Source organism: Erpetoichthys calabaricus, chromosome 17 (assembly GCF_900747795.2).
Source record: "Erpetoichthys calabaricus chromosome 17, fErpCal1.3, whole genome shotgun sequence".
Classification (NCBI taxonomy): domain Eukaryota; kingdom Metazoa; phylum Chordata; class Cladistia; order Polypteriformes; family Polypteridae; genus Erpetoichthys; species Erpetoichthys calabaricus.
In genome coordinates this window covers 77,322,395-77,346,828 of record NC_041410.2, presented here as the reverse complement: position 1 = coordinate 77,346,828, position 24,434 = coordinate 77,322,395, and the positions used below count along the sequence as shown (strand labels likewise).

General features: G+C 36.4%; 1 protein-coding gene across 5 annotated transcripts in view; it reads right to left on the bottom strand.

The window, feature by feature from the left end:
* Positions 1-24,434, bottom strand: part of ulk3 (unc-51 like kinase 3) — a 65,314-nt gene that overhangs the window by 22,797 nt on the left and 18,083 nt on the right. For 3 of the 5 annotated variants that reach the window (XM_028823170.2, XM_028823169.2, XM_028823168.2), the window contains 5 exons: positions 20,726-20,766; positions 19,361-19,463; positions 14,921-14,985; positions 4,949-5,027; positions 2,776-2,816 (listed from right to left, as the gene is read on the bottom strand). In XM_028823170.2, coding sequence (XP_028679003.2) covers positions 2,776-2,816; positions 4,949-5,027; positions 14,921-14,985; positions 19,361-19,463; positions 20,726-20,766 — 329 coding nt within the window. Of the gene's footprint in view, positions 1-2,167; positions 2,455-2,775; positions 2,817-4,948; positions 5,028-14,920; positions 14,986-19,360; positions 19,464-20,725; positions 20,767-24,434 lie in introns of those variants that run through there. The other 2 variants (XM_051920916.1, XR_007933817.1) reach the window with 2 other exon arrangements.

The following is a 24,434-nucleotide window of genomic DNA, read 5'->3' as shown; positions in this document are numbered from 1 at the left end:
AATTTTATGACTTGTTAGTCTGCAATGTAAGATTCTTATATTGTAGATTTTTTCCTTTCCAAGGATATCATCCAAATGATTTGAAGCCTAAAACTGATAATTTTCAATCTGTCACATTTTTCTATTGTTTTATTAAATCAAACAGTGCATGATGAACACACATAGATGTAAATGGAAACAAGCAAGATGAAGAACTACTGGCTATTTTGTCATTTACATCTTATTGCTGAAAAGGAGCCATTAAAACAGTGAATGAAGCTGTTTAAGATTGAAATAAGCAATTAAGGGTGGGGAACCTTAACAAGCAAGACCACTAAAACGAAGCATCAAAATGTACCTTAAGCAATAAGTGATTCATCAGCAATAATTGACTTCTCATTAAGAAACTCTGTTGGAACAAAAACCTGAAGCCACGGCGGCCTTCCAGGACCAACATTGCTCACCCCTTTTCTAGTGCATAGGGTATTTCCCCAGCACCACAGTGTCAGTTACATACATTCAGTTTTAATAGAGTTTTGAAACTTTTCTTTTTTGTTATAATTAATCTACTATACATTGTTATGGCCAATTAACATATGCATGTGGTGTTGGAATTGTCACAAAAATTGAAAATTTTAAACATTTACAAAATGGCTAAAGGGTTTCAAGTATTGCTTCAATTTACAGAGTAGGAAGAACACTGAATGATATAAAGTGTGATGCCGACAAAAATGTGTTGAAAATGGAAACCACTGATGGTAATGTTATTCTGTATTAATATTAATGTTCTTCTGTATTATAATTTTCTTTTTGAATTCTGTCATGTTTTGTTAATATATTGTGACATGCAGGCAACATGTGATGCACTGGGCAGGAGCAGAAAGGGCAAAATGAATGCTGTAAGTGATGGTACTGGGTGAATGGCTTTTGTTCTGTAAGGGGCAGACATGCCCCTTAGGAGAAGAGTGACAGGAGAAGTTAGGAGAAAAAGGAAAGTGCAGCGGAAGGAACTTTTGAGTAGGGAGTCAAGAGACAATAAGCAGGAGTGTTTGCGATATAGAGACAAAAAGAATGTAAGTGGCAGGAGATAGGGAAAACTTTCTTTTATTGTTTTGGAGGTGTGCTCCGTAACCCAGATAACGGCGTATAAGACAGGGTAGCGCTTGTTACGGGACAAAGACTCCAAGTAAAATGTAGAAAACTCCAGTACCTCTGAGTTGTATTTGCTTATTACGCAGATCGTTACACTATTATTGAATTCATTAATTTCGTTAAAACTGTATTGTGTTATTATAGGTTTGTTTTGTAAATAAATACAACTATTCACTAAACTAATCCACTGTATATCATTTCTAAAGTAGCTGTTATCCGTCATTTCTCTTATCCGTCATGGCCTCAGTCCCGACGCCTGATGGATAATTGAGGTTTTACTGTATAATCAACTGAAACCCCAGGTAGGTGATCTCCACTGAACAAATTCTGTGACTTCACAAAAAATCCAACTGGCAACACCACTGATGATTTAGCTTTGTCAGAGGGGGTCCAATCCATTTATTTGTGTTTTATAATTTGTAATTTATTTAGACCACTCCACTTGCAAAGATCTATTTTCACCTTGACTTTAAAGAGCCTTTTTCTCTTGGTCAGTGTCAAAAAAGCAAAATTAAATCTGTGATATAATATTGCATAAGAATGAAATGTGAAAACTTCCAAAGAGTTGAATATTTTTATATGTACTGTATATTTATTCTATTTTACTCCAAATAATTCTTAATTAGAAGGCAATTATTTTAGTCTACTGAACATGACATTTATTTAAATACATCTCCCCTTGGACCTTTATTTTGCTTTATGAGACGTTCCATCCTGTGCTGTGATGGTGAAGCAGGAGCTAAGTTCACTGATGATGCTATTTATTTACCAGACAGCCTATATCTTCATCCTCATCTGTGGTCACAAATTTGGAGTAGCAGCAGTAACAGTAGTAGTAGTAGTAGTAGAAGTAGTGTTACATTTACAGAGTACAGAGAAATTTTATTTGCACGTTCAACCAACATGCAACATGTCACTATCCTATGCACTAGATAAAAAAGAATGTATTAAAACTTCAATTTTATAGAAATTATGAATCAGCTTACCTGATATACTATAAATGTACTCCTTACGTCTCTTCCACTGCCTAAAACGTTCTACAAAAAAACCTGAGAAAAATTCTATCATAGTAATAGCATGAGTAGTAGCTAAAAGAATTAAATCTCAAGGATAAGATGGCCAAAATGAAGTTCTTTTGCAGGGTTTTTGGGCTCGCTCTCTGTGACAGGATGAGGAGCTCAGGAATGTAAGAAAGCTATTGCTTCTTTGGATATATAGAAAAAAAATGTAAGTTCTGCGATTATTCAGGGAAGAAAGACAGAAATTTCAATGTAAGGTCGTTATACTCACTAATCATGGTGCCACAGAGTAGAGACATGTAATCTGTTGATTAGCACATACAAGTTATAATTTCACTGTACTCTGTATATGTGACAATAATGACCTTATAATCTTTACACTATTAGTGTGATGCAAAAAGAAGATTGAAAATGATGATGATGAAGTATCTTATATTCAATAACAAAATAAATTTTACATATATTTATATATCTTATGAATTATTTTGTTTTTTTATATATTTGTAAGTTATTTTCTGAATAATTATATTTAGCATCAGACAACTAATTGCCATTTTAAGCAATCTTCTAAAAATCAACTAATCTTTCCTTTTTTGACAAATTTTATTTAAGACATAATGCTTACTTCACCATGAAGCAGTTCTCGTCGTCTTCCTACTGGTTCCGCTGCAATTATATTAAAAAAAAAAAAAAGAAAAGCAGATAAAGTAAAAGGACAACAACATCAAGCTGTCATATTGGTTTATAAATCAATGTGCTGGAGTTTAAGAGTAAAATTGCTGTAAAATAGTGTACCAAGAGTAATCTGATCATTTTTTTAATTAATTTAATCTGAAGATTTTCCTAACTAGGAAAAGAAAATCCGAGCACATTTCTCCAGTTTTGATGTCACTACACTGGTTACCTGTGTCATTCAGAATTGACTTTAAAATACTGTTTATGGTTTACAAAGCCTTAAATAATCTCGCTCCATCTTATATATCGGAATGTCTGACACCTTATATTCCAAATCGTAACCTTAGATCTTCAAATGGGTGTTTGCTTAGAATTCCAAGAGCAAAACTTAAAAGAAGTGGTGAGGTGGCCTTCTGCTGTTATGCATCTAAAATCTGGAATTGCCTGCCAATAGGAATTCGTCAGGCTAATACAGTGGAGCACTTTAAAAAACTGCTAAAAACGTATTACTTTAACATGGCTTTCTCATAACTTCACTTTAGTTTAATCCTGATGCTCTGTATATTCAATTAATTATCGTAACTATTCATGGTGGCTCTAAAATCTGTACTAACCCCAACTCTCTCTTCTGTTTCTTTTCCCAGTTTTTTGTGGTGGTGACCTGCGCCGCCACCACCACCTAATCAAAGCACCATGATGTTCCTACATTGATGGATCAAAAGCCAGAAGTCTGCATGACCATCATCATCAAGTCCTTCCATGAGAACCCTAAATATAAAGAGGACTGTTTCATTTATTTCAGTTAGAATGCCCAGAGGGGACTGGGCTGTCTCTTGGTCTGGAACCCCTGCAGATTTTATTTTTTCTCCTGCCATCTGGAGTTTTTTTTTTTGTTTTTTCTGTCCTCCCTGGCCATCGGACCTTACTCTTACTCTATGTTAATTAGTGTTGTCTTATTTTAATTCTTACTTTGTCTTTTTTTATCTCTTTTCTTCATCATGTAAAGCACTTTGAGCTACATTATTTGTAAGAAAATGTGCTATATAAATAAATGTTATTTTTAATTTATTTTACAAAAACATAGCTGAAAATAATTTGACCATCTGCTGACAAAACCTTTTTACATGTTTTATAACAGTGAGACTTCAATCTTTAACATTCACAGACCAAAAGGGTATTTGTATGAATGGTGTCTTCACCCATGTTTATGTGAAAATTTCCGAACAGGTATGCTGCTAGATTAATTGCTGGAGACTCTAAATTTAACCATTTTAGTTAAGTATAGAGGTATGTGTGTGTGCATGTCATTAAACAGAACAGTCATCAAACTAATTTATGTTTTATCATATGTATAATTTAACCCAAATTCTAAGTAACTTTTTAGTTGATTCATGATGTATAATTTTGTCAATGATGTCATATACATTTTAACATTCCAGTTTTAATAGTGTTATGTTTAAGCCAGGGTTCCTTCGCTGGCTTATGTCTGGTTTTTTTTGTCTTTTTAATTCATATTTTTAGTTTGAATTATTTATTCTCGAGTTGATATATTTAATATTTATATTTTTTTGCTATGTTTAACAATATTTACGTACTGTTTCTTTGAATATCTATATGTTATTTGTGTGTTGTGGGTGGTTCCTCAAGAGACAAGGCCACATGTCCATCACAATTGAGGGACTGCTCCCAGCCCTATAAATGTTCATGGGATATGCAGTCCTGCACTTGAACATGCTTTCCAGGGGAGTTTTGTTAGCCGTACTGTTAATAAATTCTTTATTCTGATGGAACTTGTCTCTATTAAAGATAGGGTTTCACAATACTCATTTTTTGAGGCATATTTCAAGGTATTTGAGATTGCCTTTTGCATTTTTAACTTTAAAAGCCTGTTCTCCATTTTGAAGCCTAAATTGGTCTTAAACCTCCAATTGTTTTGGGTCAGGCTTGACTTGGGTGAGATTTGTTCTGTGAGCGTTTGAGGGCTCACCCCTTTGCTATTTTTTGAAGCCAGATTCATAACATATAGAATTTATCAAACCATTTCTTAAAATGGAAGGCTGATACTGCAGAATTGTTGTGCATATTAATGTTATAAATGTGTAATTTTAAGAACTGTAGCTCACCAGCCAACATAAGTAAGAGCTCCCCTAAACTTTGCTGGTAAAGATCAAGTGTATCATGGCCATCATCACCCTCTTCTTCCTGCAGAAAGAAATATTTATTTTGACTACTGTAAAATGTAGAATCATTACTAAACATTAATTGCAAATGAAACCACAAACACAATCCACTACATTTATCAGAATTGTGATTCTCACATGCAAATCCCTGATATTATGGTATATTTTATGTTAACTGCTGCATTACAGTTCCAGGGGTCAGGGTTGAGGTCCTAGCCTAGTAGTTAGCATGTCTTCATGGGAGATATGTAGGTCTGGCTAACTGGCAACTTTAAACTGGTTCAGTATCAATGAGTAATTAAGGGTGTGCCTATAAGTGTGCCCTGTGATGGATTTATGCTATATGCTGGGTTCCTTCACCTACGCTAACATGTAGTGGAATAATCTGGCTCAGAAAACGATTAAATGAGGTATACATTTAGTGTGTTTATGTGTACCCTTTATAATGCAAAGGTAATTGCATTATATAAATAAATTATTATCAATTACACATGAGGGTAAGAAAAATGAGGAAACACAAAGTAAGCAGAAGCAAAACACAAACCCTACTTAAAGGATTCTTCATCCAAATTCACATTTTCATGTAGGTCTCGAACCCCTAACTGGTGGCAAGACTCCCTCAGTTTTCATCCTTTTACACAACACAAAGAACTCCCTTTCTCACCTTCCAACTTACTCTCTCTCTATCCATCAACTCAGTGCAAAAATCACATGAGCTCTCTTACCAAATCTGGATTCAGTGTGTGATTTGCTATAAGGTGGCTTTAAAATCCTCTATGAGCAAGAAAAAACCCTCTCTTTACTTCAGGAACAACACACTAGAATATCCTCTATTGCTCCCCAGTGTCTAACCATCCACTAACCCTTCAATAGTCCTTAAAGAGCTAAGTATCCACAGTACCTCTCTTTTGGGGTGGAGATTCATGCACTGTCAACCTTCCCACACTCCATGCCTTCTAATATATAGAAGGACTTTCTTTTATTGTACCTAAAATGCAAAGATCTCATTTTCTCTCTCTCTCCCTTCTTAATAAACTGAAAGAAAATTCTTCAGGCCAAGAGAACAATATACACTCAGGTGGTTGTGGAAATGCACTGAAGCAAAAAATATGTACATTTGTGGAGTATTAAATTTGAAGTAGCATACATCTTTGGATAACAATTGCTTCTTATTTGGTTCCTGTTATTTTTAGCTTCCCACCCAAGGTTATTAGTTATACCTTAAAAGCGTGGGAATAGAATTCTCTGTGCAAAAAAAAAAAAAAAAGTCTGGAAAATACAGCAGTAGTAAATACAGTGCATCAGGAAAGTATTCACAGCGCATCACTTTTTCCACATTTTGTTATGTTACAGCCTTATTCCAAAACGGATTAAATTCATTTTTTTCCTCAGAATTCTACACACAACACCCCATAATGACAACATGAAAAAAAGTTTACTTGAGGTTTTTGCAAATTTATTAAAAATAAAAAAAACTGAGAAATCACATGTACATAAGTATTCACAGCCTTTGCTCAATACTTTGTCGATGCACCTTTGGCAGCAATTACAGCCTCAAGTCTTTTTGAATATGATGCCACAAGCTTGGCACACCTATCCTTGGCCAGTTTCGCCCATTCCTCTTTGCAGCACCTCTCAGGCTCCATCAGGTTGGATGGGAAGTGTCGGTGCACAGCCATTTTAAGATCTCTCCAGAGATGTTCAATCAGATTCAAGTCTGGGCTCTGGCTGGGCCACTCAAGGACATTCACAGAGTTGTCCTGAAGCCACTCCTTTGACATCTTGGCTGTGTGCTTAGGGTCGTTGTCCTGCTGAAAGATGAAGCGTCGCCCCTAGTCTGAGGTCAAGAGTGCTCTGGAGCAGGTTTTCATCCAAGATGTCTCTGTAAATTGCTGCAGTCATCTTTCCCTTTATCCTGACTAGTCTCCCAGTTCCTGCCGCTGAAAAACATTCCCACAGCATGATGCTGCCACCACCATGCTTCACTGTAGGGATGGTATTGGCCTGGTGATGAGCTGTGCCTGGTTTCCTCCAAACGTGACACCTGGCATTCACACCAAAGAGTTCAATCTTTGTCTCATCAGACCACAGAATTTTCTTTATCATGGTCTGAGAGTCCTTCAGGTGCCTTGTGGCAAACTCCAGGTGGGCTGCCATGTGCCTTTTACTAAGGAGTGGCTTCCGTCTGGCCAGTCTACCATACCGGCCCGATTGGTGGATTGCTACAGAGATGGTTGTCCTTCTGGAAGGTTCTTCTTTCTCCACAGAGGACCTCTGGAGCTCTGACAGAGTGACCATCGGGTTCTTGGTCACCTCCCTGACTAAGGCCCTTCTCCCCTGATCGCTCAGTTTAGACGGCCGGCCAGCTCTAGGAAGTGTCCAGGTGGTTTCGAACTTCTTCCACTTACGGATGATGGAGGCCACTGTGCTCATTGCGACCTTCAAAGGAGCAGAAATATTTCTGTAACCTTCCCCAGATTTGAGCCTCGAGACAATCTTGTCTCAGAGGTCTACAGACAATTCCTTTGAATTCATGCTTGGTTTGTGCTCTGACATGAACTGGCAACTGTGGGACCTTATATAGACAGGTGTGTGCCTTTCCAAACCATGTCCAATCAACTGAATTTACCACAGTTTGACTTCAATTAAGCTGCAGAAACATCTCAAGGATGATCAGGGGAAACAGGATGCACCTGAGCTCAATTTTGAGCTTCATGGCAAAGGCTGTGAATACTTATGTACATGTGCTTTCTCAATTTTTTTTATTTTTAATAAATTTGCAAAAATCTCAAGTAAACTTTTTTCACGTTGTCATTATGGGGTATTGTGTGTAGAATTCTGAGGAAAAAAATGAATTTAATCCATTTTGGAATAAGGCTGTAACATAACAAAATGTGGAAAAAGTGATGCGCTGTAAATACTTTCCGGATGCACTGTGATAAGGGTTTACAAGCCATTTTAAACAAAACACTATCAGGCTGTTAATTACAAGTTTGCCCTGATATACGTGAATGAGTAAAACGTATTAATGTCTTAAAATAGTTAACATTTTAATATTTTTGTTCTGTGCCAGAGACAAGTAATTGTGGACCTCTCGGAAAGAAAGACATGTCTGGCAGGCAGACCAAATAGTTTAATGGACATCTGATCAATAGGTTTTAGAGTAATGGCAGTAGGCCAAAACATTTTTTCCCGGCTGACAATTGGTAGTTGAGATGTCTAGTCCCAAAACATCAAGACAGCATAACCCTTTAAAGATTACATTGAGTTTAGGCATTAAGGGCTGCTTGAAGGAATTATAGCATTGGAGCCCTGGCAGGAAAGGATGGACCACTGATTGTAGAGGTTGGCCTGGAAGTCAGAACGTAATGAGGTTTTCTTAGAGCAGGATGGTCATTTGCAACAAAGACTTAAAGCCAATGTCACATTATGCAACTTCTACAATCATACAGTGCAAAACTGTGTCAAGTTAATCTATCTCTCTATATCTATATATACAGTACATCTATATCTATATTATATATTTATATAAAAAAGTCAATGTATGTGTGTATGTATGTATGTATGTATGTTCCAACATCACTTCTGAATGGCTGGAGAGATTTTCATGAAACTTGGTACACATGTTTCTCATTGGTCGACTAAAAATACTGTAGGGTGAAATCAACCCTAACCCACCCCCTTCTGGGTAGGGTGGAGGATGATCTTGCAGTCTTGTATGCATGTTATCATCCAGTTGACACTTGGAACGACCACCAGAGGGTGAACTGGAGGTGACTGCCAGCATTCTTTACATTTGTCTCTGTTGCTTTGAAATTAAATACAGTTGGCCGGTTCAAAGCATCAACTGGATGATAACATACATACAAGACCGCAGGACAAGCACATTAGTGAGTCTTCATTGTTTGTTAATTTATTTTTATTTTTTAAGTAGTTTTTTTTTTAATTATATTTTTCTCAAACCATGAAAAAAAATCCAAACTTTATTTTCCTCCCGGGCAACGCTGCGTATTTCAGCTAGTAAAACTAAAACAAGAGTATAAACAAACAAAGAAAAGAACAATTAACACTTCAGTCATTTACTCTATTTCTCATGGGAGCAACTAAGCAAATGCACACTGTTTATGCATAACATAATGTAATTACTTGTAATATACAAGTAATGCTAAATGTATCATTCTTGTTCGTAAATTTTTCAGGAACCTAGCTGCTAGCCTGACCCTGTTCCCTGGTGGTTACTTTTTGCTTGTGGAAATGCAGAAAAGCATTCAGATGTGTCTTTGCATTCAACAATCAAACTCTTAAGTCAATGTCATATTATGTGAATTCTAGTTGTTGGGTATGTCAGACTAAACAGACTGCTGTTGCTAAACTCATTGCTGGACCATATCAGTTTGCAAGATTGAAAAAGAAAAAGAAAAAAAAAACACGCTAGGCATGTAAAATTTAGCAACTGCTTCCAGCACAGTTGTGCTCTCTCCTTTTTGAAACAGTCAATAACGTATTCCGACAGAGCTGCTGCTGTACAAAGGGTTAATAGGTACAATGAGTTTATTTGCAGTCTCTGCCCTTTATTCCTATTCTGTTATGGTATTTAAAACACAAGGCACCAGACAGATGTGCTTCTCTTCTGTTTGTGAGGTCAGAAACACTGCATTGTTAACTCTTTGTCGGTTCATTATATGCATTGTACTTCTGGATGAGCATTCATTGGTTCTTTGCTCTTGCACACCCTAAGCCCACCCCACTGACTGAAAACAAAATTAAACCTATTTTTTTGTCGGAGTAAATTGGACCAAGTTGCTGGGTAGGTCAGCCTACATGACTGGTGTTCTCGAGAGTGTGCCACCAACTGCCTCCAACTCATTACATATTATGGAAAGTTAAGATATCACTCTTGTGAACAGACAGAGATTTAAACATGTAAGGGACAGCCCAGAGTGGCAGTGATATTTGTTCCCTGTATCATTTATTTTGGCACTACCAGTGATGGTTCAGGGTAGCTCCTTGCTCCCTTTTTGCTTTTAGGAGCCTCTTGAACCCAACACCTTCAATAGCCATGACCAGGATAAGCGTGGCAGATGAGGACAAAACACGCCAAAACAAGGGGATGGTGAAACGTGCAAGTGCTTCTACTATTAAAAATCCACAAAACAAGTGTCCCAAAGTGCAGTGCTCAAAATTGTCAATAAATAAATATAATCTATTAAAAAAGTGTTCATGTGGAGGTTAAAATGACCAAATAAATAGAAAAAACAAGGTTAAAACAACGCAGTGCAGGAAACTCATTTAAAATCTGCAAGCCCTGGTGCCTTCCTTTAAAACTGATGCCTCTCCGGCTTATCCAATTTGGACCTCACAGCCCGGAGAGTCATTGACCAGCAGGTGCAGACTGTCATCTCATCTGGCCCCTCTCCCAAACATGCTCAAAAGGAGCAACCCACAGCCCCCTCCTGAGCGATAGCCACACACTCCTCTTAGGGCTTTACTCCCGTCCACCTTCTTCCATTCTGTTCAGCAGCTTGTTTCCTCTCCCTTTCTCCTGCATGCTTCTCCCATCCTTTATCTTCCGCTCTAACTCTCTGTTTCTTTCTTTTTTCTTTCTTAATGTGCGCTCCCCTTTTATTTGCTGGGGAGCTGTTGCTGGTGCAATAGCCTGATTGCTGCCCTGGGCTGATAAGGCAATCAGACTGCCCATATGTGCCGACAAGGCAACACATGGACGGCCGACCACCTCACACCAACCCAGAGACAGGGTGTCTTCATGGCAGACTGCTCGTACCTGCCCCAACTCCCCAGCACGAGCTCCACTATTTATTTATTAAAACGGGCAGTTTTTCTGAGGTGTGTTCCTGCTATACCACACTACCCTGTGCTTATTTGTTATGATGTATGTCTTATCTTTATCTGGTATGTGTAGAGATACATGGAGGGCAAGTTATTTGTTCAATATACTGTACTTAGTGTTTCTTTTTTAATTATATAAGTGGTTCATACACCATACCATGCATGATTACATGATTGACCTCTCCTAAAATCATAAATGTGGAGGCTCTCTCATTAAGTTCCCTGGTAGCCACAGGGATAGTGCCCACATTCACTCATATCCGTAGAAAATGCATTTTTTGTCCAGTCACTCATTCACCTATTTGATCTTTAGCAGGCAAAAAGGTCATGATTTCATAATCAGAGAAAAGGTTTGATTATTTTATGTACACTGTATATGTCAGAACACACTACAATTTAGGCCTAGCACTTATGCTGGTGGTCTTTTGGCAGTCTAAAATATATGTGAGGTTCAAGTAATAGCATGTTGTGACCTAAAAAGGTTGTGTACCAAAGGGTTGCTGTTTCAGAAATTACGTATAGCTATCCCACATTTGACTGGCTATTATACTCTTTTCTGCTTCAAGATCATTCAAGATCACAAACTAGCCTTTACCAACCAAGTTCACCTTTTTTTGATAAAGTAACTCTGAGCGGTTGTTTTGTTGTCTAATGTTAGGTTTACCACTTCACCTACACCAATCAATTAAGTATGGACTTCTCTTGTCTCTCATAAATCCAATTTGCAGATTTAGACAAGGTTGGAAGAAAATTGTATGATCCTAACAACACCATGCCTTCATTATACAGTATCATGACCCTTTAACCTGAATGACCAAATAAGAGCAGACTACTCGGACAGTCTACCAAGGGGCTAAATGAAACCTGAGAATACTGTCACAATTATACTTTAAGTAGTATTGTACATAATTGGCTGTTGGCCTTTTTAAGTACTCCGGCACTTGTCTGCAAAATAGGGAGGAAATAGGAAAGTCTTAAGTCAAGAAAGCCTCCTTGGAATTCAGTACAGTATCTAAAGACAGGATTCTGCAGCAACAGAGCAAACATTTTTTTTGTGGTCTGACAAAAATAAAATGAACATTTCTGGCCTAAGTGTAAAGAGTTTTGTTTGGCACAAACCCAGCGTGGCCATTCCAGAAATGCAGAGAAGTCCTGAAGGAAGACTGAAGCATGACATTAGTTTAAAAGCTTTCAGCATAAAAACAACAATACTATAGAAACAAAAAAGCAAATCTCCTTGCGTGGCAGAGGCCCATCTACTGGCAGCACAATCTGAAAACTATTCAAAGAAAACGAGAGCTGCCTGAACAGTTCAGTAAGGAAGAACGGTCAAATATCACCTTGTCTAGATTTGTACAGATGGGAAAGATATCCTATACAGCAAAACTACCCGTGGTAAACACTGGCAATTTTGCTGCACAAAGAAATAATTACTTGAATATGCTGCCAACAACAAAACTAGTATTTGTCCAATGATATTTTTCTCAAATTAAAACATTTCCCCCCCTTACATATGTGAAGCCTGATACACTATATTGCCTAACTTATTGGGACACCTACCTTTACACACATATGAACTTTAATGACATCCCATTCTTAATACATAGGCTTTAATATGGAGTTGGCCCACCCTTTGCAGCTATAACAGCTTCAACTCTTCTGGGAAGGCTTTCCACAAGGTTTAGTAGTGTGTTTATGGGAATTTTTGACCAATCTTCCAGAACAGCATTTGTGAGGTCAGGTACTGATGTTGGACAAGAAGGCCTGGCTCGCAGTCTCCGCTCTAATTCATCCCATAGGTGTTCTATTGGGTTGAGGTCAGGGCTCTGTTCAAGCCAGTCAAGTTTCTCCACACCAAACTCGCTCATCCATTTCTTTATAGACCTTGCACTGGTGCACAGTAATGTTGGAACAGGAAGGGGCCATCCCCAAACTGTTCCCACAAAGTTGGGAGCATGAAATTGTCTGAAATGGTTTTGTATGAAGCATTAAGAGTTCAATTCACTGGAACTAAGGGGCCAAGCCCAGCCCCTGAAAAACAACCTCACACCATAATTCTCCCTCCACCAAACTGTACACTTAGCACAGTGCAGTCAGGCAAGTACCGTTCTCCTGGCAACTGCCAAACCCAGACTCATCCATTGGATTGCCAGACAGAGAAGCATGATTCATCACTCCAGAGGACACGTCTCCACTGCTCTAGAGTCCAGTGGTGGTGTGCTTTACACCACTGCATCCGACGCTTTGCATTGCACTTGGTGATGTAAGGCTTGGATGCAGCTGCTTGACCATGGAAACCCATTCCATGAAGCTCTCGATGCACTGTTCTTGAGCTTTTGGAGGTCTGTATCTATTGACTCTGCAGAAAGTTGGTGACTTCTGCACACTGTGTGCCTCAGCATCCGCTGTCCCCACTCTGTGATTTACCGTAGTCTACCACTTCGTGGCTGAGTTGCTGTTGTTCCCAGTTGCTTCCACTTTGTTACAATACCACTAACAGTTGACCGTGGAATATTTAGTAGCAAGGAAATTTCACGAATGGACTTACTGCATTGGTGGCATCCTATCACGGTACCACACTTGAATTCACTGAGCTCCTGAGAGTGACCCATTCTTTTACAAATGTTGCATGCCTAGGTGCTTGGTTTTATACACCTGTGGCCATGGAAGTGATTGGAATACCTGAATTCAATGATTTAGAGGGGTGTCCCAATACTTTTGGCAATATTGTGTATATTCATCACACACAGAAAGTAGAAGCAACAAGGAATTCATAAAGCAAAATAGGAAAAGTTTAAGGGGTGTAGAATTTCTGTAAGAACAAAAAACTTGGCTTGATAGAAAAAAACAACAGAAAAAAACTAATACTACAAGTTTAAAACAAAGTATAACAAATGTAAATAGGATAGAGTCTATTTCTCTACTGTATTAGAGGTTTTCTAATACTTTATATCCTCTGGGCCTGTTTCACAACAGCATGTTGTGGAAAGGCTTCTATAAAATAACATGACACACCACCTCAAACCCAATTCAGGTGCACAAGGGAATCTGAGCTTATGCTGGCAGCACAATGGACAAAGCTGAAACCAACCCTGGACAGGCCAGGGGTCCATCCACAATGTTAATGGTACTGTGCCCTTTTGACCTCGTTGAGTATAGTGGTGTCAAAAACTTTGCACTGACACAAATCTAAACTAATGGCAAAAGCTTAACCGAAAAGCCCAACAGATTTTACCTTTCTTCAACTGAATTTTCATTTTCAATTGCATCATAAAAAGTAACTAATATTTGACTCTTTAGTTTTATGTTCATTTTTAATGGTATTATGCTTAAACTGAAAATTCTGTCAACTCTTATTATTAAAGAGTTAAAGGAAAGAATTAATCAACATAGCTTGTGAAAAACAAGAGTACCTTTTACACAAAACCTATTAACTATATAATTCCTTTCTGTTTACGAACAATTCTATTTATTTTGTTACCTACTTAAAAGGTTCTTGGGTTGAAGCATTCTAAATAGTACTCTTCCTGATTTGAGCAAGCATATGAGGCAATTAAGATCATCTAAAGTTACCCTTCTAACTAACTATTCAAGCACTGCAATGTTCTGCCCCCAGTGACTGATCCTTTAGTTTTGTAGTCCTGAAACCAGTTCTCAACGTGTCTTTGTTAAATGCCAAATGGTTCAAAATGTACATGCTAGCTCAGAAAACCAAATCTTATCTACTGTTGTCTAAAAACAATTTTGTTATGAATTTGCACTTATTTCTCTCTCTGTGCCGTGACCTTAAATTATCTGATGCACAAGTCTCTTAACTTTTTTTCATATTTTCAACTATTATTCTGTACGTAATATAAATTATTTCTGTTTCAATGTAACATGAGTTAGTGTACTTTATTGTGTTTCTTAAGAAAGGTGGCAAATGCAAAACATGTGGATTAGTTGAGTTTGATCTGTATACGCTTGTACTGTATATTATTCTGGTGCTAGAACAAGTACTGATATATACCAGGTAAAATAATTTTGATCTCTTTACTGAAATGGGTTTCAGCAATAAAATAGAATTACCTTGGCTACAGCTGCTGATGCTAATTCCAGACCTGCAATTAATCGGGGGCTTCCTCTGGACATTTCTAGAAATAAAAATACAATCAGAATAAATAAAGTTAAACTACTTAAATGCCTTTATTTCACTGGGATCATTTCATTTTAGATCAAGAACATTTTTCAAAAAATGTTTACACCACTATTTTTGATTTTGATGAAACCTGGCATATCAATTAGAACTACCTTCCAGAGCTCAAATATATTTTTTGTTAATTTAAAAGAAAAATTCCCCTTGAAATATTGGATTTCCGTTTGTGTGTCCTCAGAAAGCAGGGTAGCTAACCATCCATACACACATGCAACCACTCTGCCATCAGTCACTGACACCTGTCACTTAAAGAAAAAAATTAAGCAACTTGTATGAAAATGCAGTTTGATTGAAAAACACCAAGACAACTGATTCAGTAACTCTGCAAAAATATTACAAGAATAGCACACTTGACAGCTTAATGCATTTTTACTTTCGGGCAAATTTCAGAGTTCTTGTCCTTCCAAGTTAAATATGGAGTTACAGTTTCAAGGTGATGGAAAAATGAGAAATGTCCAACATTCAAAAATATTACAGACCTACAACAAAAACAGGCAAAACATCACAAGGAAAAAGAAAATTTAGATCCAATTCAATGTATTCTTACTAAGCACAGTCTGCTACACAATATTTGCGAATATAGTGTGGGGAAAAAAAAAGAAATGCAACAAAAGCCAAAACATAATGTTGAAACATAAAGGGAGAAATATCATGTGACAGACATTTATATAAGCTTAGAAAGTAGAGAGCGGTATGTTGAATTTGCTGTGCCACTGAGGCGAGAGAAGATTTTCCCTTGGTTTAAATAAAATAACAGGTTTGGCTATCTTCTCCAGACTAAAAATTATGCTTTCCAAAGTTGTTTGGTTATACAGAAAACTTCCCTAATTCAAAGCTTGAAAGTGAAAACACAATTCTTAATGCATTTTACAAAAACATATTAAAAAAATGTAGAAACAATTGTAATGGTCTCTGTTATTTATATTTTTAAATATTATAAGACAAAGTTTTTAGATTGGGTATAAACACATACGTCTCAAAATCTGACTGAAAAAATGCAGTCAAAATGCATTATGAAAGCAGAAGAATTTCAAAGTATCAAAATGGTAAATTGTAGCTTTTTTGAAACAGTAAGAACTTGTTTGGGGCATTTTATTAATACAATGCAAAGTAAATAAAAATGTCTATTATTGCCAGTTTTAAAAAACCCTTCTGTAACAGCCAACTACCACAAATGGGTAGTTTTCAATACAATGAGAGGAAGAAGAAAAAAATTCAAAGGATAAGTGTGATTTGTCAGTAAAAAAACAAGATAAAATAAAATATGGCTTTCATTTAACTATACAGACACTGAAATTTAAAAAAACAGTGAAAAGTGTTTTTGTGAAAGGCTTCATCTTTAAAGATGAAGTAAAAAACAACTGACAGCATTGCAGTATAATAGAAAGAGCTCTGTGATTTGCTTATTTATCCCATAATACACCTTTAGTATCATAAGGGAAAATTTACATGATCTTGACATCCAAAGAACTGAAATAAAGATCATATTCACGAATAGTTAAAAGTACAAAATGTTTCCTGATCACAGTTATTCAGCAATTTGTACACAATTTGTTCCTTCCCTTAAAAAGGATAATACTGTAGATAGAATCTGACATTGTTTCTCAAGGCTTACCTTCAGACATAAGTGTAGATTTCAGTTTTACTAAATTATAAAATGGACTAAAAAGGCCACTGTTAACATGACAAATGGACTTGTATATTCATAATTAGCAACAAATACTTTTCATTACATTGAAAGTTATAGTGACAATATATTGAGTTGACTAGGCAGACAGTGTGGTGTAGTCATTAAGGCTTTGGACTTCAAACCCTGACGTTGTGGGGTCTGATCCCACTACTGACTCTGTGTGACCCTGAACAAGTCACTTGACCTGCCTGTGCTCCAACTTGAAAAACCAACAATAATGTCATCTTTGGAACATAAATGTTGTAAGTTGCCTTGGTATCTGCTAAATTAGTAAAAGTAAATTTAACTAGATCATTTACAAATGTAGAGTACCACTATACTGTATAAGTGTATTTTGATATATTCAACATTAATATTATACTTAAAAAGTAACTTTTATGAAAACAATACCAATAAAAGTTTTGAGATTCTGCATTTGTTTGTATGCACCCAAAAATGGCACTTGCATTCAGCACTTAATTCCAGTAATTCAGAATAAATTACACAAAATGTCTTTCCTTTGCAGAATAAAATTGTAATAAAACAAAGATGTGATGAGGAATTGTTGTAAGATCTTTCATAACTTAAATTTAAAATCTGAAATGATATGCAATTAAGATATCTGTTAATCCAGTTACTAAATTTAAATAAATTTGCTAAATTTAAATAAATACTAAATTTAGGGCAGAGTGGTGGCTCTGAGGCTAAGGATCTGTGCTGGTGTCCAGAAGGTTGCCGGTTCGAATCCCCATCACTGCCAAAAGAGATCCTACTCTGCTGGGCCCTTGAGCAAGACCCTTAATCTGTAATTGCTCCAGGGGCGCTGTACAATGGCTAACCCTGTGCTCTGGCCCCAAGGGGTATGCAAAAACTAACAAATTCCTAATAAAAAACTAACAAATTCCTAATACACGAAATTGTATAAGGCAAAATAAAGAACAAAAAAAATACATAAATTGTATTTAATCGTTATATTCAGTATTTAAAACACATACAGAATGTGATAATGCTTTTCTTTTTTTACGATTTGCGATAATGGCAAATTTGGTGTGTATTTTGTTCCAATATTAGTCTTTTAGTTGCTCCTTATACTTCCTAACTTTTTTGGGCCTGTTCCATATTTTCTTAAAGTGAATAGACGAGAGGAAGAATTCCTGTGTACAAGTACTTTGGTTAAAGTGTACTGCCATTCAAACTAGGCAATTATGATTAGTTTTATCTATAACTAAAATGCCAATAAAACATATACCTTGGTTTTCCGATCGTTTTTATCTGGTTGGGTTAAACAAGCTCTTCTCTAGCTCTGCCAGTTGGGTCACTTATGCATATATTCTGCAAAGGGGCAGTTAGCTCAGGGACCAAAACTTAGCCAGTCAAAGGGCAAGAGTTATGCCCTAATGGTGAACAATATAAAATTAGAGTAAAATTAGCATATATACTTATTTGATGTCACACTTGATTCAGCAAACTTCAGTTACTAGAGTCATAAACAGAATAGTTCTCAAGTGCTGCAGAGCCATCATCATCTTTTACGTGATGACACAACATGAATGTATCAGTTAGTTGTCATTTCTTTCTGTGACCCAGCATCAGTAGATTAAAACAACAGATGGCTACTGGATCAAATAAGTTTGAAAAATGGTTACATTTGGTTTGGAGCCGAAGGACTTTGGGACTTATTACTAAAAAGTAATATTAAGGGCAGTTCTTATCCACTGTAGTATTATCAGATTTGCATTTCTTATTAATAGTCAGTACAATGAATGTGGTGATCTTGTTTGGATTTAACAAGACATAGAGGTCTATGCCAAGTATAGACACATGAGGTTAGTTACTGTTGGGACAGGCACTCTAAGTGACCCTGTACAGGATAAGCAACTTCAGAAAATGTATAAATAAATGTATATATAGTGTACACGTATATTCTAGCATTCAAAATTTTTTTTTGGTCTTAAGGCAGTTATAAGTTTGCAAAGTCAGGAACACACATGGTAAGCTTAGATGTCTTTTATGCTCTATCTTTTATTAGAGACAGTCAGACATTAGACTCCTCATAAAAATAAGATAAGGAGACAGGTTAAATCATAGTGACCATGAGATACTTGTACTGCAACAATAACACTCAAAGTTTGCTTCTAGGATGCATTTGTCAGTCATAACAACAGTCATAAGAGCAAGTGAGCGAGCCGGAGTCTTTTACAGGTCATCTATGCAGTCTACCATGTACTATATCCTGCGGTTGTGCCCTCAATAAACAGCTATGCAATACATTACTGAGCTATCACTTCACTTACAGAGGTAACACTATACACAAGAAAGTTTCCACAGAGGCAATGAGATAAAATGTATTTCAACTGCAAGAATTAATTCTTAATTAATATCTGCAGGGGTGGGGGTTGATTTGTTTTCAATCCTATTCTTGCAAAATGGATCTATTTGTATGGAATGTTGTGTGATTTCAATAATATCAATAAAAAATGTTAAAAAAAAATTTAATTCTTAAGTACAAAGATTTAGACAAGTCAGTTCCATGATTTAAATCCAAATATTATGCACACTGAACTAAAGAGACCCTTTTCTGTGAAGAGATTGGTGTTACTTTTTTCACCCTAATATGAACACTGTAAAAATTGTTCAGGCTCACCTTTTAAAAGGTCACGTGTAGTTTTTGCTTGGGCAAAGCTTATCTTGTTATTTGATGCAACCAATGCTTTCAAGTCCTCTGCACGAGAGATGTACTGTTTCACCTTTAAATAAAGAAAATGAATCATCCATCCATTTTCCAACCCACTTTATCCGAACACAGGGTCTTAATCATGTCTATATTATTTTACATCTTACTAATGTGTTTCCTTCTGCAGAGTCATTTACAAATGGTAACAACAACATTTATACATATACAGCACGCACACACACACTACTGGTCAAAGATTTTAAGAACATCCCTCTTTTCCCCACACTATTTGTATTGAAATTCAAGCAGTTCAAGTCCTGTGAATAAAGTGAAATGGCACAAAAGTAAGTTGTAAATTTCTAGAGGTTAAAAAGAGTTCAGGTTACCAAAAATCTAAAAAAAATATGTTTTTTTGAGTTCTATAATAATTTTTTTTCCAGGAAATAAGTAAAGGATTAACGGCTTTTCAGTAGCAATGGAATTTAATTAAGCTTTGAAAATTAATGCAAACAATTTCTTCACGTGTCCCAAGATTTGTTGATTACTTACAGACCCTCTGTCTGTATAAAAACGTTTGTTGCTACATCCTCAGAAGCATTATTTGGACAATACTGCACAGTATATTTATATCATAATGGCAAGAAAAAGGCAACTAATAAATGAAGACAGACGATTATCCTTGAAGGTCTTTCCTTTATAGAAATTGTAAAGAAACTCACAAGTCTCAGTGAGTACAGTTTCCCATACCATCAAAAGAAACCTACAAACTGGAGGAAACTCTAACAGGGACAGATCTGGCAGACCCAAAGCCACAAGAGAATCAGAAAACACGTTTCTGAGAGTCACCAGCTTACATGATGGTTTAATAATTACAACTGACAATAAAAAACACAAATCCAGTGATAAGGGCACAGTTTATTCATGTTATACATAAGAGATTGAAAGATTACGAGAAACTGTTAAAATATTTGACATTTATTGAAGTATGTATAGCACTTTATATCTAGCTTTATATTAATGGATCACAAAAATCTGCAGTATCAAATGTAAAATTTCACAAAAGAGCAATCAACTTTATTTCCTAGGTCTTTAAATTCACAGTTTGCATATTCTCCCAGTGATTATGTTGATTTCCTCTGGTGTTTCATTTTTGACTGCAATTGAATGCAGATTAAACCTACACTGTAAAAAAAATGATGTTAAATTTACGGTATAATACTGGCAGCTGGGGTCGCCAGAATTTTACCATAAAAAAGAAGTTGACAATATTTTTTGGTCTACGGTACACTTTAAAAAAATAATGTTAAATTTACGGTAAAATATAGTTATACTGACCTTTTTCCTGATAGCTTCTTTACGCTGGGCATCAGTTTCATCTAGAGAAGAATAATATTGGAAACAAGTTCAAACTGAAAATCCTACAAACATATAAATTACCAAAAGCCCAAGGTACTGTTCATTTTTTTCCTCCTAACCCTATACATTTCAAACACAAATACATTTCTGTGACATGAAACCTAAAGAGGGACTTAGATGACTCTGCAATCATGGGGTGTAAAGGTGGTAAGCAGAAGGAGGAATACCTAAGTCCAGTGAAAAACTTTGTTGACCAGTGCTTATCAAACCATCTATAGCTCCACTCTGGCAAAATAATATCAAAAATGTTCTTACTCCGGTCTACATTCAGGAAGTAAAGGTTCAAGTGACTAAGCTACGTATAGTATGTATGTATGTGGTACAGCACCTTGATTTTACACAAAAATCTGTATTGGGTTACAAATGGCTAGATGTATCTGCATTCCCCAAGGCAGCTCAGGTCTTTTGGTGTAGGGAGAACATTTCTGCATATTTTATATTTTGGCCTGAGCGCTGGTGTTTCCACATGTCTCAGTCTTTCCAAAGGATGTACATGTAAGGTTAACTGGAAATTTTGAATTGACCAAGTATAAGCAAGTATGGGTGTGTGTGGTAGTGGGTTGTGGAATGTGATGGCGCCCCATCCAGGATTTACTTATTCCTTACATCTTTCGCACACTAACTCCCCATGATTCAAAAACTGGACATGCAGGTTACAAGTTGAATGGATAGATGGATTATACAACAGTTTTAAATGATGTGGTGCCGATAATGCTGTAAGGAAGGAAGAAACCCAGGTAGAATAACTACCAGACTTTTTAAACAGTATACTGAAAACAATGTTGGAAAATAACCAAAATACATTAACATGTACTATACTATGAGTTCAGATAAACGCAAAGAATGAGGCTGTACAAATCCATGTGATTATAATGAAACAAGAAACAAAAAAAGAGGATAATCTACTAAATTCTCTGAAATTGGTTTTAGTATGGTTTTAAATAGTCCAACTTGGCTACACTGAAAACTCCAACACTATCTGTATCTAAGAAAGTAAAGAAAGAAGTCATGTGTATTGTATAAACCATATTACACAAAGATATACTGTACAGTAAATTCAAACCTTCAAAACCTGAAGGAACCATTTTCAAATCATGTATGGGACAGATGCCATCTAGTGGATGTTATGTAATACTTTATCAACCAAAATAAGTATGGTGGTTTTCCACTTTGGTTGAGAATTCATCCAAATTCTGCTAAGAGTAGAAGGGACATCTACTTTTCTTTTATGCTCTATTTCTGGTAATTACAAGGCAGTTTGAGAGCAGTGATATTTCAGTTCTGATATTAATTGTAGTTTTAGTTTATTTTATTTTGTAAAATTATTTTTTATTTTTATTTCGTTCTAGTTTTCAGTGGAGTCAACAATTTTTATTTAGTTCTGTGTTTAAAATTTTAGTTTTTTTTTTATTTAGTTCTGGCTTTTTTACATAATTAGTACAATTTTAGTTTTCTTTTTTCTGTTGCAAGACCACGAATGCTGGCCTACACATATTTCAATGCCAGTTATGTTTCAGTCAACAAAATACACTCACAGTTGATAATGCCGTTAAACACAGCTTGACCATCAATGATCAAACAAATTAAGTGGCCTAATGAGTACAGTCAGCAAGATCAAATGTTACAACTCAAGAAACCAGTCTGTACAAGCACATTGCTGTTAAGCTTTAAACAAGCACGTATTTCGAGAGATTTTTTCATTTTGCAACGACGTCCACTGCGCAGATAGCCACACAGTGAAAATATTCGCTTGACGAGCGTCTGTAATGCAGGTGCATTGACAAGGTCCTATCCACTGGCATCAGCAGACTGTATGTTGACGATTTCTGCTGCCAGTACTGAAGCGGTGTCGTTCATGGCTGGTAAGGCACGGACTCCTTCAGAGTCAGATTTACAAATATATGTATATGTACCCACTACACGACAAACCAACTCAGGATCCAGATTAGGACCCGAGTGCAGCCATGCAATGGGTGGATAACAAGAAAAACAAAAGAATATTTTATTTAAGGTCAAAATTTAATTTTTAAATATTGGATTTTTTTTCTTAGTCTGATCCTATTTTTTTATAAAATTGAAAACCGTTTATGGTCTTACCTTTATTTGTAAATGAAGTCCATGCGCCTATCCTTCTCCACGAAAATCTCTGTCACTTTTTTGTAAAAGTCCTACTTGTTTTCTTTTAGTTTTAAAAGTCTTAATCTTTCATTTTGGCAGTTGAAATAAAAAAATAAGCTGCAGTGCACTTGACTTTCTGATATCGCTAACTTATTGGCGCCGAGAGTTTCTGTGTAGATCAGTAGCAACAAGCACCTGTTGGGCTTCAGTGCAGCACAGTATTGTCTGTTTCAACTTGTGCCTTTTCACTGCGGTTTTATGTCCGATCAGCAAGACTAAATATGTCACACACATTCATTAAAGATATTAGCCAGACTGTGGAAAGTCAGGTGTATAATAAACACGCGTGCAAAAATTATATTGCTGACATACAGAGAGACAGCAACAGGCACGCGCCAATTGCATGCATCAACCCAGCATTGAGAGATAGCGCTATTCAAGATGAGGCTCGGCTTGTATTGTTGCTGCTGTACCTTACGTTTCTCCTCTGTATTTGATTAGAAAATGCGCAAATTCGGCGATTTTGACTATAAAAATGATCATGATTATTAGAATCATACAGCCCAGTGGAAAAATTTATTTTATGTTATCATTTTTAGTTTTTTATGTTTTTTTTTTTACTTTTCATGATGACAGGTGTGACCGCACGTCCCTGTATAAAGTGCAGTCATGGTACCAGAGAAGTGCCAGACTTCCACTAAGCACTGATGCAGATGGCCATGCGCTGAAACTCTGAGACTCTTTTCTTCTTCTTGCACGCTACATTTGCTTTTATTATCATCTGCGCTGTGATTAAAGTATTTCCACACGTTACTTTTTCGCTTTCTACACACAAACACTTGTGCAAAACTCGCCATCGTCACCCACATGTGCTTACTGCTTCAAGCCGACGAACCAAATGTGCACAACAAACAAACAACAGTCTTTTACGGAAGTTGCGCCACATGACTATAGTAAGCCTAAGCTACAAGATCACCGCATAGTAAACAGCAACATAGCAACGTAACTGAACACTCAGGGCGACCTACAAACAATCCCTCGGCACGACTGAACGGATTGAACGAAAATGCTATTGCTATTTTTTTCGTTTTACTCAATTTTCGTTCTCGTTTTAGTTCGTTCACATATCACTAATTTTTATTTTTATTTAGTTTTAGTTTCTCTGTTTGCCTTAATTTCAGTTCTCGTTCTTGTAAAACGAAAAACAATATTTTTAGTTCTAGTTCTCATTATGAAAATATCACTGTTTGAGAGCAGATATTTCTAGTAGACTGTTGTCTTGGACCAAGTGTTTATTAACTTGTTCACAATGTCACTAACGTATTTGTCTTCATTCAGTTGACAAGTTTCTCACCAGAGAATTTGGCTGTCATGTAAACAGCTCTAGCTAACAAAAATATCTCTTTACATTTGGTGATAATTTGTCGAACCTGCCATCTAATCCTCATAAGCCTCTGTAGCGGCTGATGAGAAATTTCACTTACGTATGGGTCTCACTCTTTCTAAGTAA